This window comes from Mchenga conophoros, linkage group LG12 (assembly GCF_057382185.1).
Source record: "Mchenga conophoros isolate Kocher_MC1m ecotype Shallow Benthic linkage group LG12, M_conophoros_male_GT1.1, whole genome shotgun sequence".
Classification (NCBI taxonomy): Eukaryota; Metazoa; Chordata; class Actinopteri; order Cichliformes; family Cichlidae; genus Mchenga; species Mchenga conophoros.
This window is the reverse complement of record NC_140537.1, coordinates 24,941,047-24,955,272: the sequence shown is the minus strand read 5'-3', so window position 1 is coordinate 24,955,272 and position 14,226 is coordinate 24,941,047. Positions and strand designations below refer to the sequence as shown.

Below are 14,226 nucleotides of genomic sequence, written 5' to 3'. Positions count from 1 at the left end.
TGTACACAATAAGATCTGAATGACAGCTTTCAAATAAATCAAATAAATATATCAAAGAGCCTCAAAAATACTGATTAAATATCAGTTCATTTCATAAATTCACATATTCCATTTCCATCTCAAAAAGATAATTAGTAATGCCATCCAACCTCCTCACCACAGAGGGATATTGTTCAGGTTTCATGCCATTAACATGTAAATGTCTATAATGAGGTGTAAATGTTGCATTAGCTATGACACTACATACAGTCATGGTCACAGGTGCTCAACATTCAGTGGGCCCGTACAGTAAAAACTGTAATTTCCACAGTTAATCAAGTCATTTGAATGTAACTCCTACACCGTGTCTTGCTTACCCCCAATACATGAATTAAATTAGCCTGTTTCGGTCCAGCTAACCTTCTTCGAGTACAAAGGTAATGTCTGTTGACTTACACGAGTATACACACATGCACAGTCAGCATATTCAGTATATGTGATGGCATAAAAATGGTATTTAATCTTTTAAATGGGAAGACATGAATAACAGGGACGGATCACCTTTGATGAAAACAACAGATATCCATCAGTTTAGATAAAGTCAATGTTGATACAAATCATTAAAAGGAAATATGTTACCCAGTTCATACTCATTCCTTGCCGTTTTCTGTATCATTATTTTCCGTCTCTAATTCTTTTATAAAAATGTAATTGCATTGCTACATAATAAAACGGGTCCAAAAAAGTAAAGAAAGTAAGAACTTTGAACCTTTCTGTTGGATGGCCTGGTGTTTCCTGATGGGTTCTGATGGTTGTTTACGTCTACGTAGGTGGACATGCGGCTGCCTGGGTTGTTGTGGCCCTGGAGACAGTAACACACAAGTTCCATCACATTGGATGTGATGGATGCATTCATTAGAGTGGGTGTCTAGTGGCCTATTACAATAGCTAATGTACTGTGGGGATGAAGAGCAAATGGCTATTTTGTGTGTATGAAGATGCATGCTGGCATATTTACATACTGTACTTTGTGTGTGTGTGTGCTCAATTAGGCAAATTCATACAGTACATTAGCCTAGTGCAACATGGACTTAGTAAAACCTTAAAGAGTATGTTAAAATAAAAAAAAGTGGACACAAGCTAAACTAACTTTTCTGTATTTTGCACCAGATCCAGGTTAAGACATGAGAAATCTCAGCTGATGAAGCTGGTCAGTACCTTGGCAGAGAGAATATTTTTGACCTCGTCATCTTCAGCGGAGTTATGTGGGCCTGGGATATCAGGGTTGCTGCTGCTTCTGATCCTGGACTGGAGAAGCATGCTGCCAACGGTGGCAGCCGTGGCCCGACCCATAGTGCTGTATCGGCTCTCTGCTGAAGGTACTGCGCCACCTGTACCTGATCACATGTTCATAGATACAAAAGGAAAAAAGAAACAAAGAAAATTCTTAATACTTGAAACACTCAGAGCAAATATGTTCACAGGAACGACAAAACAAAAGAAATGCATCCTTTTAAATGATGAAGCACCTGGATTCTGCATGTCTCGAGGGGGATCGGGCAGGCGAAACACCCAGTACAGGTAGGTTGCCAAGAGGCTGTTCCTACCCAGCTGGTCCCTGATCAGTTCCTGGCTGTTATGAAGGCTGTTGATGATGGACACCACTGACTCAAAGGCTATCTGTGCCAGATTGGCTGCAGAAAGGAAGCATGGATTTTAAAAAAAAACCAAGTAATTAAATGAGTACAGTGAATGAAAAATAAATCTGATTATTTACCTAATTTAGCTTCAAATCTGATGATTTATGGGATTTTTTTTTCTTTTGCAGTGTTGGTTAAATAAAAGTACAAATATAAAGTGGTAATCTGTTTTCTGGGGATATATCTTTCACAGTTTTTTCATGGTAGCTCAATAACTAAATTGAGAATATGTTGGGGGAAAAAAAAATCAACTGGAAAGACATTTTTAAATGTAGCACCACAATCACTGCTATACATCCATTATATACATGATACAATACAGAGTCCACTCACCGGTCTGGCCAGCAATGACCATGGGCTGCATGATGAGAGTGAAGAGTTTATCTAGCACTCGGTGGAGGGAGAGGACCAGAGCCTCTAGACTGGACGAGGACAGGGCTATGATGCTGAGCTTCAGCTCATGCTCCAGCTTGTTCTCTGGAATCTTCTCCTCCCTGATCCGCACAGGGAATGTTACTCCACCTTCCAGTGCATGGCAGAGGGTGAAGAAACGCTCCAGGTGGTTGTCCTGGTAGGGAGAAGGCAGGGTTTGTTAGAACGGGAAGCAGGGAGAGCAAAAGCAACAGAGGAGAGGAGACGGAGAAGGAAACAAATGTACTGCGACAGAGTCGGGACATGCTTCAGGGCGAATGCAACAACAACATGGACACTTGTGGTATGCATGTGTGTACTGATGTATACAGATAGACAGGGTGAGCCAAAAAGACATTCACTGTGTTGCTGTGTTCGTCTGGAGGCATCCAGCCTTCGCTCACCTGTGTGTGCACGGATGACACCGCCTGGATTTCAAGGTTGAAAAGTCCCTTGTGACCCTCCATCCACTTGACTGGAGGGACCTGAAGAGGAAGTTTCTACAAGACACAGGAAATATAAATATGACTTTTGTGCCTGTGTTTGTTACTCTACTTTCATAATAATAATAAATAATAATAAAAAATAGTTTTAATCTTTTAACAGGAGGATGTTTATACCTCAGGTGTGTGTAGAGAGTAGTTGACAGGGAGACGCTCCAAGATGATGGGCAGACAGTACTGACCAGTCTGCAGTCGATCAATATTCAATATGGGCAGCCACTGCATCAGAGGAAAAAAGACAAATTCAGCATGTCAGCCGAGCTTCAACGATTTAAAAACGCAGCAGTCAGACACACAAATGTCACAACATATTAATAGTAAAATGTCTGGCAACACTTTCCTTTGACAATGATGACAGCGATTTGCCAGCTGAAACACTAAACAGTCTTTTTCTTTGTTCTTAAGATTTGTGATGTGTAAAAGCTTACAGAGTATCCAATGAGCGTCTCACAGCTGCCGCTCTGGTTCTGTTTCTGCTGACAGCTGATGTGGAAGAACGTGAACAGCAAGTGATGCCTCTCCGTCAGACGTGCTGGAAGAGCAATCTTCACTTCCTCATAGAAGTCTGGAGACCTTACAGATGGGGAAATACGGAGTAACAAGAGGAGGCAACGGGAAGGAAACGAGAAAAACAAAAAGATAAATGAAGTCAAGGTACTCTGATTGTTCAAAATAGATAAAAAGACGCTAACACAGTCCAGTGTAACAAAACACAATAATGTGTCCTTACTTGTTATGGTAGGTAACAGGGGTATAGACTTCACTTAAAAATTCAGGGCCACTCGATTTCCCAAAAATGACCTGAATATAGAGACAGAAGAAGAAAAGAATAAAAAGGTACTTTTAATTTAACATGATAAATTTGAATCCTATGTGTAGACTGTGCTTGACTTGAATGTTCATCTGAACTACTGACCCAAACTGTCAGAGCTTGGGTCAGTAAATAGACAGTGACCAATATATCAGCCGATATTAGCCATCTGCTGAAATGGCAATATCGGCATTTATACAGGCTGACAGCAGTCAGACTGTACAATACCCCACACAGGATAAATACTGTTTAAAAACACATGTATATATTATTGTTACTCCTGCTGCACATTATGTACAAATAAAAATAAAAATCTTGGCATATTTAACTGTATATTGTAACCATCTGTGCAGAGTTTTAGCTTTTTTCTTGTACAATATTTATTTATCTATTTTTTTCTACTTTAAAAAACTAATATATCTCTAATTCAACCATTCTTCCTGTCCCTTGTGCTGCTGGAACAAGTGAATTTCCCCCAGTGTGGGATTAAATAAAGTTTTATGACTATTGAGGTTGCATAGTTTATCCACCAGAGGGCATTTTGCAACTTCCCTGTTGACAAGCAGCTGGGAAATAATTTGTGAGAATAAAACAATTATTAAACTGCACTTTCATATTTTATTTTATTTTTAAAATCACCAAATATCAGTAAAAGTTAAGTTAAATCAGTTTTAGTGTAAAAATGAGTGACAGGTAATGAACAACAGCACTCACACACATAGCCGAGCCAGGATCCTCTCCACTCATAAACTGGATTTTGATGGTAATATTTCTTGCCGATGTCAACCTGTTGACAAAGTTGAGCCTCTGGGGGTAGACATAGAGCAGATTCCTGCACATGCAAAGGGAGAGAAACTGTGTCAGGAACACTGTTGGTTTAGAAAAAACAGTCAAATAAATAAATTATGCTACACTTTATGTAAACCAAAGCAGTTTGATTATTTCTCACTAGATGGCACTGTCTGTACAACAGCTGCAGGGCTGATGCGACAGTAATGTCAGAGAAATGTAAAGCCAACCAGTAATTATCTGTGTTCTTTTGTGGGTTTAATTCAACATTGTAATCTGTTGTGAAACCTGAAATACAGGAAAACACCAAAGATTCCACTGAACACTTGTTTAGAGAACACCAGCATGCAATTACCGAGACTTGTTCATGCATGTTTTTTTTTTTTAGATTGGAGTACTGAGAAGAATTAAATCCCCATTCTTGACTCTGTACTGTTAACTGACTGATGGTAATTTAGCAGGTGGCCTGGATGGAAATGCCTAAAAATATAAACTACACTAAAAAGGAGAACAATTTCTAATGTCAGCTCTTGAGTGATCTTGTTGAGCGAGAGTTCATGTTGCCTCTGGCCCTTTGTTCGAAATGTGCTGCCTATTTTAACAAAGAAACCTGTTTATATTCTTAGCAAGAATAACTTGTTGTTGGGCTTGTTCGCTTTTCATCCCTTGAAGGTGCAAGGCTTGCATAAGTAGTTTCCTTTTCTCTAAGAAAGCTAAAGTCACAAAAAAACATTTAGGACACAGAAACGCAAAGAATAAAATATCCCACAACCTCACATTTAAATGTTTAAGGAGCATGAGTTTATTTGCCAACATAGTGCATACTCCAGCCCACCTGTAGATGTTGTGAGGAACATAAACCTCACTGGAGGGGAACTCCAGCACCTCCTTAATGAGACGAGTGCTTTTCTCAGCCACAGGTTTAAGAGGGATAAGCTCAGTTGACAAACATGATGTTGGTGTATCGTTGACTGGAGACATGTCCAATTTTATGGTACCTAGAAGATGCAAAGGTCAAAGGTCAGTAACCTGCATATGCAATATCCAGAATAAAGCCTATGATATCATTTAATAATATATAAACTGGCACACTGCTTTTTTGTCAAGAGCTGGATGAGAAGTACCACTGGTTTCGGTGTCCTCTTCAGGAAGCAACCGCAAAGCTTAGTAACAAAATATACCGACTTGAAATTTAAAGCATGCTATGAACACACATTTTAGCTCTTTTAAAAAATTATTTGTAAAGTGTGACATCACTGTGCTGTGTTTTTGCAATTTCCTGTACCCAAACGCTCTATATGGATGAAAGTATCAGGCTACAGGTGCTGGTTTAACTGAGTTAAACAGGTGACCTATGTGATTTAAAACTATTGCAGAGGTCCAGGTCTCTCTCTATCCATCTTTCCATTGACAAATTTTATCAATTTTCTCTGCAGCAAAAAAGAAAAAGAAAACATTAACAATAAAAATATACTCATGTAATGAGTGATAACCTGGTATTGTCTTGATTCTCTTCTGTGGTTTCTTCATCTCAGTCAGGGACTTGAGCAAATCCTCATCGCTTAGACGATCTCCTTCCTAAAAAACACAGTGATTTTATTTATTTATTTATTTATTTTAAATGAAAAACCCAGATGACAAGGACCAAATGAACCATTAGAGCAATAAAAAATATACAAACATTGGAATATGCATGTAATTTTTCACAGTAATAGCCCTACAGGTTTGAATAATAGAATCTGATGAAACACATAGGATTTTTATCAAAGTCCAAGATGTAAACACAAGCATGTCTGTCTGGGAAACTTTATCTTTATCTGGTATCTCACTGCATTTCAACCATTTTCACAGATTTATCCATTTCTTTGCTTGGGCAGCAGACAAACCTGTTTGATGATGGTGGAGATAGTGATGGTGGCAGGCTTGAAGCCAGAAACGTTGCAAAACGGTTCATCGATGGTACTGTAACGTTCAGAGTTCCTCCTAGGGAGTCCTCTCCGGTCAATGCTGCTGGATTTTCCTGAGGAAAAAAAAATGTCAAGGGTCAAGTGTGATACTAAGCTTCAAGGACTCCTAGGAAATGCAGACAAATGCAAAGTGATCAGAAGGTAAGATGACGCTAGCACACACCTCCTTTTGTGTTCTCAGAGTCTGTGATGTCACGCTCCAATGTAGCAGAGCTGATCACTTCCATTATATTAACAGTTGCCCAGGCAAATGGCATGCGATAGCGACCCAGCCTCTGGCAGAAACTATCCGCCTGGTTCCGCAGCTTCTCAATTTTGTCCTTGTTCTGACCATAAAGACATAAATAAATAAATAAATAAATAAATAAATAAATAAATAAATAAAGTTAGCCATTTTGAAAAACATCAGCTCCAGAATCCTTTTACATACCCAGCAAGTATTAATAAGAGGCTAAAAGGTAAACCGGAGAGCATTTTTTTGTAAATAATTTGACTGTTTGCTCTGCATTCATTACCTTTCCAGAGTCACATTCCCTCAGTGTCACGTAGGGGTCGACACAGTCACTGATCTCTCCCTGCTGAAGGACCTTTTCAATCTGAAACACGGAAACATTAATTATATCAAGGCCACAGCAACAGTTTACGATGAACTGCACAAACTCTATATTACTGCTGACTCTTCTTCAAAACTCCAATGACTCTAACGACACTGCAGAGTCCAATTCATAACTGATAGTGTCCCATTGTGTGTTTTTCTATCCAGGTATGCCTTTACTGCTTTGGTAGTGTGTTTGGTATCGGTGTTGTACTGAAAAATAAAGCCACTGCTAATCAGATGCTTTTTAGATGGTACTACATGATAGATCAAAATCTCCATGTTCAAAATTCCCCACATCACTTGCTGAAATGCAGCTAAACTATAACAGAGCCTCCACTGTGTTTTATTAATGCCTTTAAGATACTATTCATCCGCTGCATAGTATATTTGCTTTTCTTAGGCCTACCATTTCTGCTTTTTTCGTCTCAGTGGATTGCAATAGATTTTCTCATTACCTTGATGACCAGATATATATCTGTGGAAGGGTAGGTGATAGAGAAGATGGCAGATTTGGCTGTCGAGGACGGATCAATGTGGTCAGTGTGATTTTTCAAGAAGTTCTTAAACTGTTCAGAGTTCAGGTCACAGTAGAAATTCTCAGATATCTGCAGGGAAACAGATGAAACATTTTACTTTGGAAAACAGAAAATTATCTTCTTACCAAAATTAAATCCAGGATTACATTTGTTTTGGTAATCAGGGCATAACAAACTGGAAGGTTTCTGATGAGAGACTGAAAGAATACATTAATCTAGGTGATTACCGTAGTTTGATGTAAACCAAATGTTCATCTGTTCAGCCCGCTTTGCTGTTTCTCTTCTCACCTCTATAATGACCTCTGTGTAGGAACACAGATGTGGGCCGGCCTGGTATCTGTCATGTGATCCTATACACTGGAAAGCCAGTAACTACTCTACCTCATTCTGCTTATCCCACAGGGCCTCCACTACACTGACCACACCAAGAAGCCTCTAGAAAGCCAAACTTGGCTGATAACTAAAATCCTCAAAGCAGCAACTTTATTCAAGATAAGCACAAGAAAATTTTCAATGATGATGACTTCTGGCATACTTCCATGCTTGTGTAACATGCCAAAAGGACAAAACTCGGCACAGATTCTGAGACGGAAACGACCCAGTTAACTTAAGAAAAAGAAAAAGAGCCACACTCTCCCTGTTACTGAAAAATGACTTCTTGGAATCAGAGAAATAATAATCTTGGTAATCAAAGCCAGCTGACTAAAATATCCTCTGTTCATAAAGAAAAATAAACCGGTCAAAGGACGAGTGTTAAATGAGTCAGCATTTTCAGTAAATCATAATAGCATTCATTTGAAAACTTCAAATTTTGATGTAATGAAACACAAGGAATGTAAAAACCTCTTCAACATGATATTTTTAACCCCCAAACACCATGTCCGTGACTGACTGACACACACAAACACTAGCACACACTGTTTCAGGACAGATGATTAACATTTTCTGATGGAGAGCACTTGCAAACACCCTGTGTAGCCAATTTAGCAGCTGGACGCTACAATGACTCCTTTTGCAGCTTCATTCAAACACAGATCTGAGTGGCAAATGTTCAGGCAGACATCTGACAGCCGCTTCCTTTACAAATATTAGACAATATAGCTCCATAAATCCATTAGACTGTTCTTTCAAGGCCTCTGCTTTTCTGAAGTCTTGCCAACTGTGGTTTCATTATTGCGTCCTCCCACTTGGCTCCAGTCAGTCGAGTAAAAAGTGGCTTTCCTTGTGTTGCAAAGTAACACCAGGAAAACAAACGAAGAAAAAAATAACTAATGGATATTCCTTTTTGCTAAAAGAACATAATGTTTTGTTTTTTGCCTACTCATAAACCTCTGCTTACATTCATGAATATTGCATCATAAGTAGGCCACTTGTTAGGTCAAATCCCGTGTCTGCACCTTGGCTTATTGACCAGAGAGACTTTGATTTATACGAACATCTGCACAGATGTGAAACAACGAAATGACGTGAACAAAACCAAACAAGGCAACGAGGGATGCGGGAAAACGAAGAACAGCAAGTAAGAAAACAGAAGATAAGGCTCTCATAAAGAAAACAACTTGCGCTGAGCACTGCAGAAGAAAGAGAAAAACAAACAAGATAAAGTAAAAGTGAACAGTTCAGAGATTAAAAAAAAGAGGCCTTAACAACAACTGACAAAACAAGCTTGACAGTTTCTCCTTCGTTCACAGACGCACTTTGTGTTTACAGTTCAAATTCATGTTTGCAGACACAGTTCATTAACTAGTATCTAGTCAGTGTAATAAGCTGGAAATTATACTAACCTCTGCAAGGATACACTTCAGCTCAGCACATAATAAAAATCAGTCACCTTTAACAAAATGCATGACACTGTCAGAATTCAGCGCTGCTCTTAAAGTCTTCCAACAGAACCAAAAACAACCCTTGTTTATGTCATATTAGTATGTTTCATTGCAAGAAATATTTCACTGATTCTGACCCAAGACCAGGTTAGATATGGCCCAGTTTTGAAAATTGTGATGTATTAAATTGCCCTATCTCACCCAACAGAGTATCTTAGAGCCATTAGTCCTCCAGGCAAGCCAGAGTAAATCAGGGCAGCACAGATGAGAGGGCAAACCCGGTGGCTAAAACCTCGTCTTATGTGAGAGATCCACGAGCACTTAATCCTTCCAACCCCTACTATTATCCAGCTGTGTAAATCCACAGAAAACAAACAAACAGCCACAGCTCAGAAATGCTTTACTGCAAAAATAATGTGCAGTATTAGTAGATACAAGGCCAAACATGACGACCCCCGAGGCTATAAATTTCTGAGGATGATGAGACATAAAACCTTACAGATTACAGTGATCCCTTACTACACAGCAGAGCTGACTTTCCAAAGCCACTACAAGACTGCGCCAGATCAACAAGATGCAAATAACATGCAAAAGCTACCTTTAAAACTGTGATTTTTATTAAGTATACAATACTTGTAACTACTGGTTTTTGATATTCAGTCTTGTCCAGCTTGTAACTCATTATAAAATACACAACAAGTATCCAAACCATGTGACTATCTATCAGTGTTGAGGATTGATATGTGACCAGTAATGTTTTATTAAACATTAGCAGGATTGTTATGGTGGTTGTTTGTCGTGTGATATCAAACAGTCCCCAGCAGTGTGCTCAGTTACATTAACAGTCTCTAATTTTATGGTAGTTTCTTTGTTAATGGAAAGAGACAGAATATCAACCAAAAACCCAGAAAAAACCCCCCCCCACATTACATAAAAGTATAATACGTATATAAACTTATATTATCAATTATTAATTGAAAAGCATGAGTAGCTATTGAGCATTGAGTGAAACAAGTATTTGATGCCCAAGCAAAACATGACTTATTTTACAGTAAGCTGTAAGATATTTCTTAAAGTAGGTCACCAGGTGTGCACTCAGGAGTGATACTGGACCACTCCTCTTACAGTTTCCTGGTTTTCTCCAAACACAGCGGTTTGAGCTGATGCCAAAGAACTCTAGCACAGTTCAGAAGGCCTATACATGTACGAGCCTTCATGAGCAGAGGGACCTTGCAAGTGCTACAAGATTTCAATAGATTACGCTGTAGTTTGTTATCTGTGGTGTTCATGGTGCCTTCAGACCATTAACACGCAAGGAGCGTGTTTTGGCAGTTTTGGCAGATCCACCATCTTTCTCATCATTACCCTGTGAGGAAAGATTTATATTTCTTCCCTTTCCGAATTGTCGCACCACGAGTTGTCACCTTCTCACCAAGCTTCTTGTTGACAGCCTCATAGTCCATTCCAGCTTTGTGAAGGTCTACAGTCTTGTCCTTGACATCCTTTGACATTTCTTTGGTCTTGCCCAATCGTGATGGAGAGGTTGGAATGGAAGAAGCTCATTTTGTGGACAGGTGTGCTTTATACATATAACAAGCAATAGATGTAATGGACTGGTTGACTGTGGGAGCAGAATTCTGTCAAGGTGGGGTTTTTGGGGGGGATTTTTGGTTGATATTCAGTTTCTCTCCGCTAAAATGAAACTATCATAAAAATGAGAGACTATTAATTTCTTTTAAAGTGACCAAACTTACATATTCAGCCAGGGATAAAATAATTATTTCTCCCAGCTGTGTGAGAAAATGCTAAAATACACAGCAAGTATGCAAACAAGCAGAGAGTCCCAAGACTGAGGAAAGTGTTTTTTTACTGTTATTCTTTGTTGCTTATCTCACACACACACACACACACACACACACACACACACACACACACACACACACACACACACACTTTTGTATAACATTAAAAAAAAAAGTGAATTTGACAGTGAAAAAAGTTTGCTCACCTTTTTCTTCTCTTTCAGATCATACAGTGCCATGGTGGCAAATATGGGTTCAATTTCTATTTCAAACCTAAAAGGCCACACAAAAGAAAATTAGATTAGGAGTTTTATCGCAGGAGAAGATGCAAATTCTGAATACAAATCCTCATTTTTTTTCCTCAATTAGCTTTCCATCAGTTTTTGATTCTACTGATTTTTCAGGAATTTTAATTCCTGTTAGACACAAATTAGTTAGAGGAAGTGATGATGTGCTTGAACTGAGGGTTAAAAGGATTAGAAAAGTTGCCAAAGCATTGCAAGCAGTTCAACTCAAATATTTGGCAACTGTACGAATTATACAAGGATGACGAAGATCAAGACTATAATGCAGGAAAAGTGCATTTGCATGTGTTCGAATGAAAGAAGGAGCAAAAGAGACAGAATCCCACAGAGAAAGGGAGGGACGGAGAGTTTCTGGAAAACAACCACTGCCGAACAACACTCCTCCACCCTCACATAATCCTCCATCCATCACTTAAACAACTACTCAGCTATGCAGCTGTTTAAACTACAAGACTATTCTCCCTACTACAGTATAATGAAAACGTATGACATACTTTATAGACTGGCATCTGATCATAACGCGCTCTCCAATGTGTTCTCTGGGGCAGTCGGGAACAGGACGGATTTCCACTGTATCTTCCTGTAAGATATTTACAGAAATATGTTTAAAAAAAATAAAGATTTAACTAAGCACAGATGCTTGTGGATGGAGAAGAAGCGAAATTAAGAACACAAGTCATGTCCACACAGGAAGCGATCTGCAGCAATATAACAACCAGAGACCATAGAAAGTCAGTGATATTTGTGAACTTTAAGCAACTACATTCAACTTCCCGGATAAACTCTTCTCAACCTCGAGACGAGCAACTAAAGTTATTACCAATGAGAGTGCAGGATACACTGATCATCATGTAACCAGGTAGTAAATACATTAGAGAGTTACCTAGGCAACAGAGAACTGGAAAGTCCCCAAGCTCATTGCATATTGCTCCCTGTGTGGGCACCTAAGGTTTCAGATGTGTATTTAATATATTATGAAAAACGAGAAAGGGCTGCAACTCTTATTAGTTTCATTATAGATTATTTGTAACTGGCAGTCTATAAAATCTTAGTGAAAATGTGCATTACAATTTTCCAGTCACAATTTTATTAGTTTTTGTATCATTTATGAATTTGTGTAGTCAAAAAAAAAAAAAAAAAAAAAAAAAAAAGAGTATTTTCTATTTACTATTCAGTTTTAGATGTCTTAAAATAAAAACTTTCTATTTACTATCTGAAAGAAGTGGTTGTACATCCGTTCGATTTTTGGTAATTTTTGCAGATCCCAACTATCATGAAAGGCAAACGCAGCAGCTGAAATATTAATGGAAAAAAAACAAAAAAAAAAAAACAACTTTGTTTTTATATCTCACCTCATCAGGTGGTGGGTAGAGCGCAAACAGCTCAGGGTGTCTGTTCCCTTGCCGTGTTTCCTGGTTTAAACGATCCAGCTCTTCATGGCTGCTGAAAGCCAGAAGACCCTCAACTCTCTTGTCTGGAGTCAGGCACCGCAAGTTAAAGTCAGAGGAGGTCAGTGTGTGGCCAGAGTCATCTGTCAACGTTGCTAGAGTTGGTGACTTGACCTGGAGCAATGACAGAATAAGAGCAGGGGTAAGGGTCATGTCATGGCCAGGAGGAGAGGAATTAAATAAAATGAAAACACAAGGAAGTGGAAGAAAAAGGCAGGAAAGCACAAGGAAAGCCAAATTATGGGACTATAATATCCAGAGGAACAAGATTAGTAGACACATGTTGTTCACCCTTGGTTTAAAGAAAAAGACAACCATGCATTTACCTCAAACCTTGTTTGTAACAACAGCATATCAACACCGTGCTGGAAAAGCATTTTATCAACCATCATCAACATGCACTGTATTAAAAATAGAGCTTCCACTATTACGTGGTCAGCGGACACAACAAAACAGGCATTTAGTCAGTCTAGACAGCCTCTGTTTTAGATTGAGACAATGACAGGCTCTTGTACTTTTCTAAACAAGGCTTACTCAGTATAGAAGACACAGCATATAGCTGTGCTTATGTTCACTGTATTTAAAAGAGAGTAAAATGACTTGAGTTACTTCACAATATTCAGCAGGTGTGTATAACTAATCCTTAATTTTTTATGAACAAGAAGCTTTGTTTTGTTTTTTTAATATTTGATACATAAAAATTGACCAGCCAATCAGTAACAAAGGGCCAGAAGGTAATGAGGTATAAGTTACTCATCATTCCTGATATGATATTGACAGAATTTTAAATGAGTTAATCAAATTCTGTAATCAGATCTCCCAACAGGCCTTTGGGTTTTTCAACAAAAGTGAGAACAGCATAGAGGGTTGAGCTAACTGAGCTAACCCAGAGCTAGAAAAAGCGGCATAATTTTGACACTTAGATGTGATGTGATTCATAAATGTGCTCAGAAGCCTTTTGAAAAAACAGCATCTGAATATGTTGTCTAATTTTTAAAAAAAATGAAGTGTATTAAAAATAATCTGATTTCAAAAGTGCTTTAATCCCGCCACCATTCACTAGTAATGATCGAAACACGTACTGTCAGAAAGAGTGGATTCTGGTAGATGGCATAAAAACAGCAATGGCTGCACTGACACCAGAACTGCTCACAAAAGTGTGTGATGAATTTGACTATTGTACTGACACATTCTGTGCATCCAGAGGGAGACCTATTGAGTAGTTGTGAGCAATGTTGTATGTAAAACTTTATATTCAGTCAAGTATTCTAAAATGCACCGCAAGCTTCTTCGTTTATTACTCCAAAAAAAAAAAGGTCAACCTTTTATAGTTTTTGTTTTTTAGCAGTTTTAATTGGCATATAAAAGATTCTTACATGTTAAAAACTCTTTAGGCATCAATGCCTCCACCTAAACCAGAATCAGAAAAAAAAAAAACCCACAAAAAAAACCAAAACCAGCCTGACTGCACAAGGAGATCACATGATCAGATTTTTTCCCCCATTGAAATCATGTTTTTTGATCTGCTGTTATGGTTCAAGTAAGAAATCATAA

The 14,226-nt window shown here is 38.5% G+C and overlaps 1 protein-coding gene across 3 annotated transcripts in view; it reads right to left on the bottom strand.

Moving 5' to 3' along the window:
- Positions 1–14,226, bottom strand: part of dock8 (dedicator of cytokinesis 8) — a 55,332-nt gene that overhangs the window by 21,324 nt on the left and 19,782 nt on the right. For 2 of the 3 annotated variants that reach the window (XM_085294735.1, XM_085294733.1), the window contains exons 6-23: positions 12,577–12,786; positions 11,719–11,804; positions 11,126–11,192; positions 7,214–7,363; positions 6,676–6,756; positions 6,324–6,486; positions 6,080–6,213; positions 5,687–5,771; positions 5,029–5,191; positions 4,119–4,236; positions 3,324–3,394; positions 3,022–3,166; positions 2,711–2,812; positions 2,495–2,590; positions 2,013–2,247; positions 1,509–1,673; positions 1,198–1,376; positions 749–841 (exon numbers count right to left, since the gene is read on the bottom strand). In XM_085294735.1, coding sequence (XP_085150861.1) covers positions 749–841; positions 1,198–1,376; positions 1,509–1,673; positions 2,013–2,247; positions 2,495–2,590; positions 2,711–2,812; positions 3,022–3,166; positions 3,324–3,394; positions 4,119–4,236; positions 5,029–5,191; positions 5,687–5,771; positions 6,080–6,213; positions 6,324–6,486; positions 6,676–6,756; positions 7,214–7,363; positions 11,126–11,192; positions 11,719–11,804; positions 12,577–12,786 — 2,343 coding nt within the window. The remainder of the gene's footprint in view (positions 1–748; positions 842–1,197; positions 1,377–1,508; positions 1,674–2,012; positions 2,248–2,494; positions 2,591–2,710; positions 2,813–3,021; positions 3,167–3,323; positions 3,395–4,118; positions 4,237–5,028; positions 5,192–5,686; positions 5,772–6,079; positions 6,214–6,323; positions 6,487–6,675; positions 6,757–7,213; positions 7,364–11,125; positions 11,193–11,718; positions 11,805–12,576; positions 12,787–14,226) is intronic. The other variant, XM_085294734.1, reaches the window with a different exon arrangement.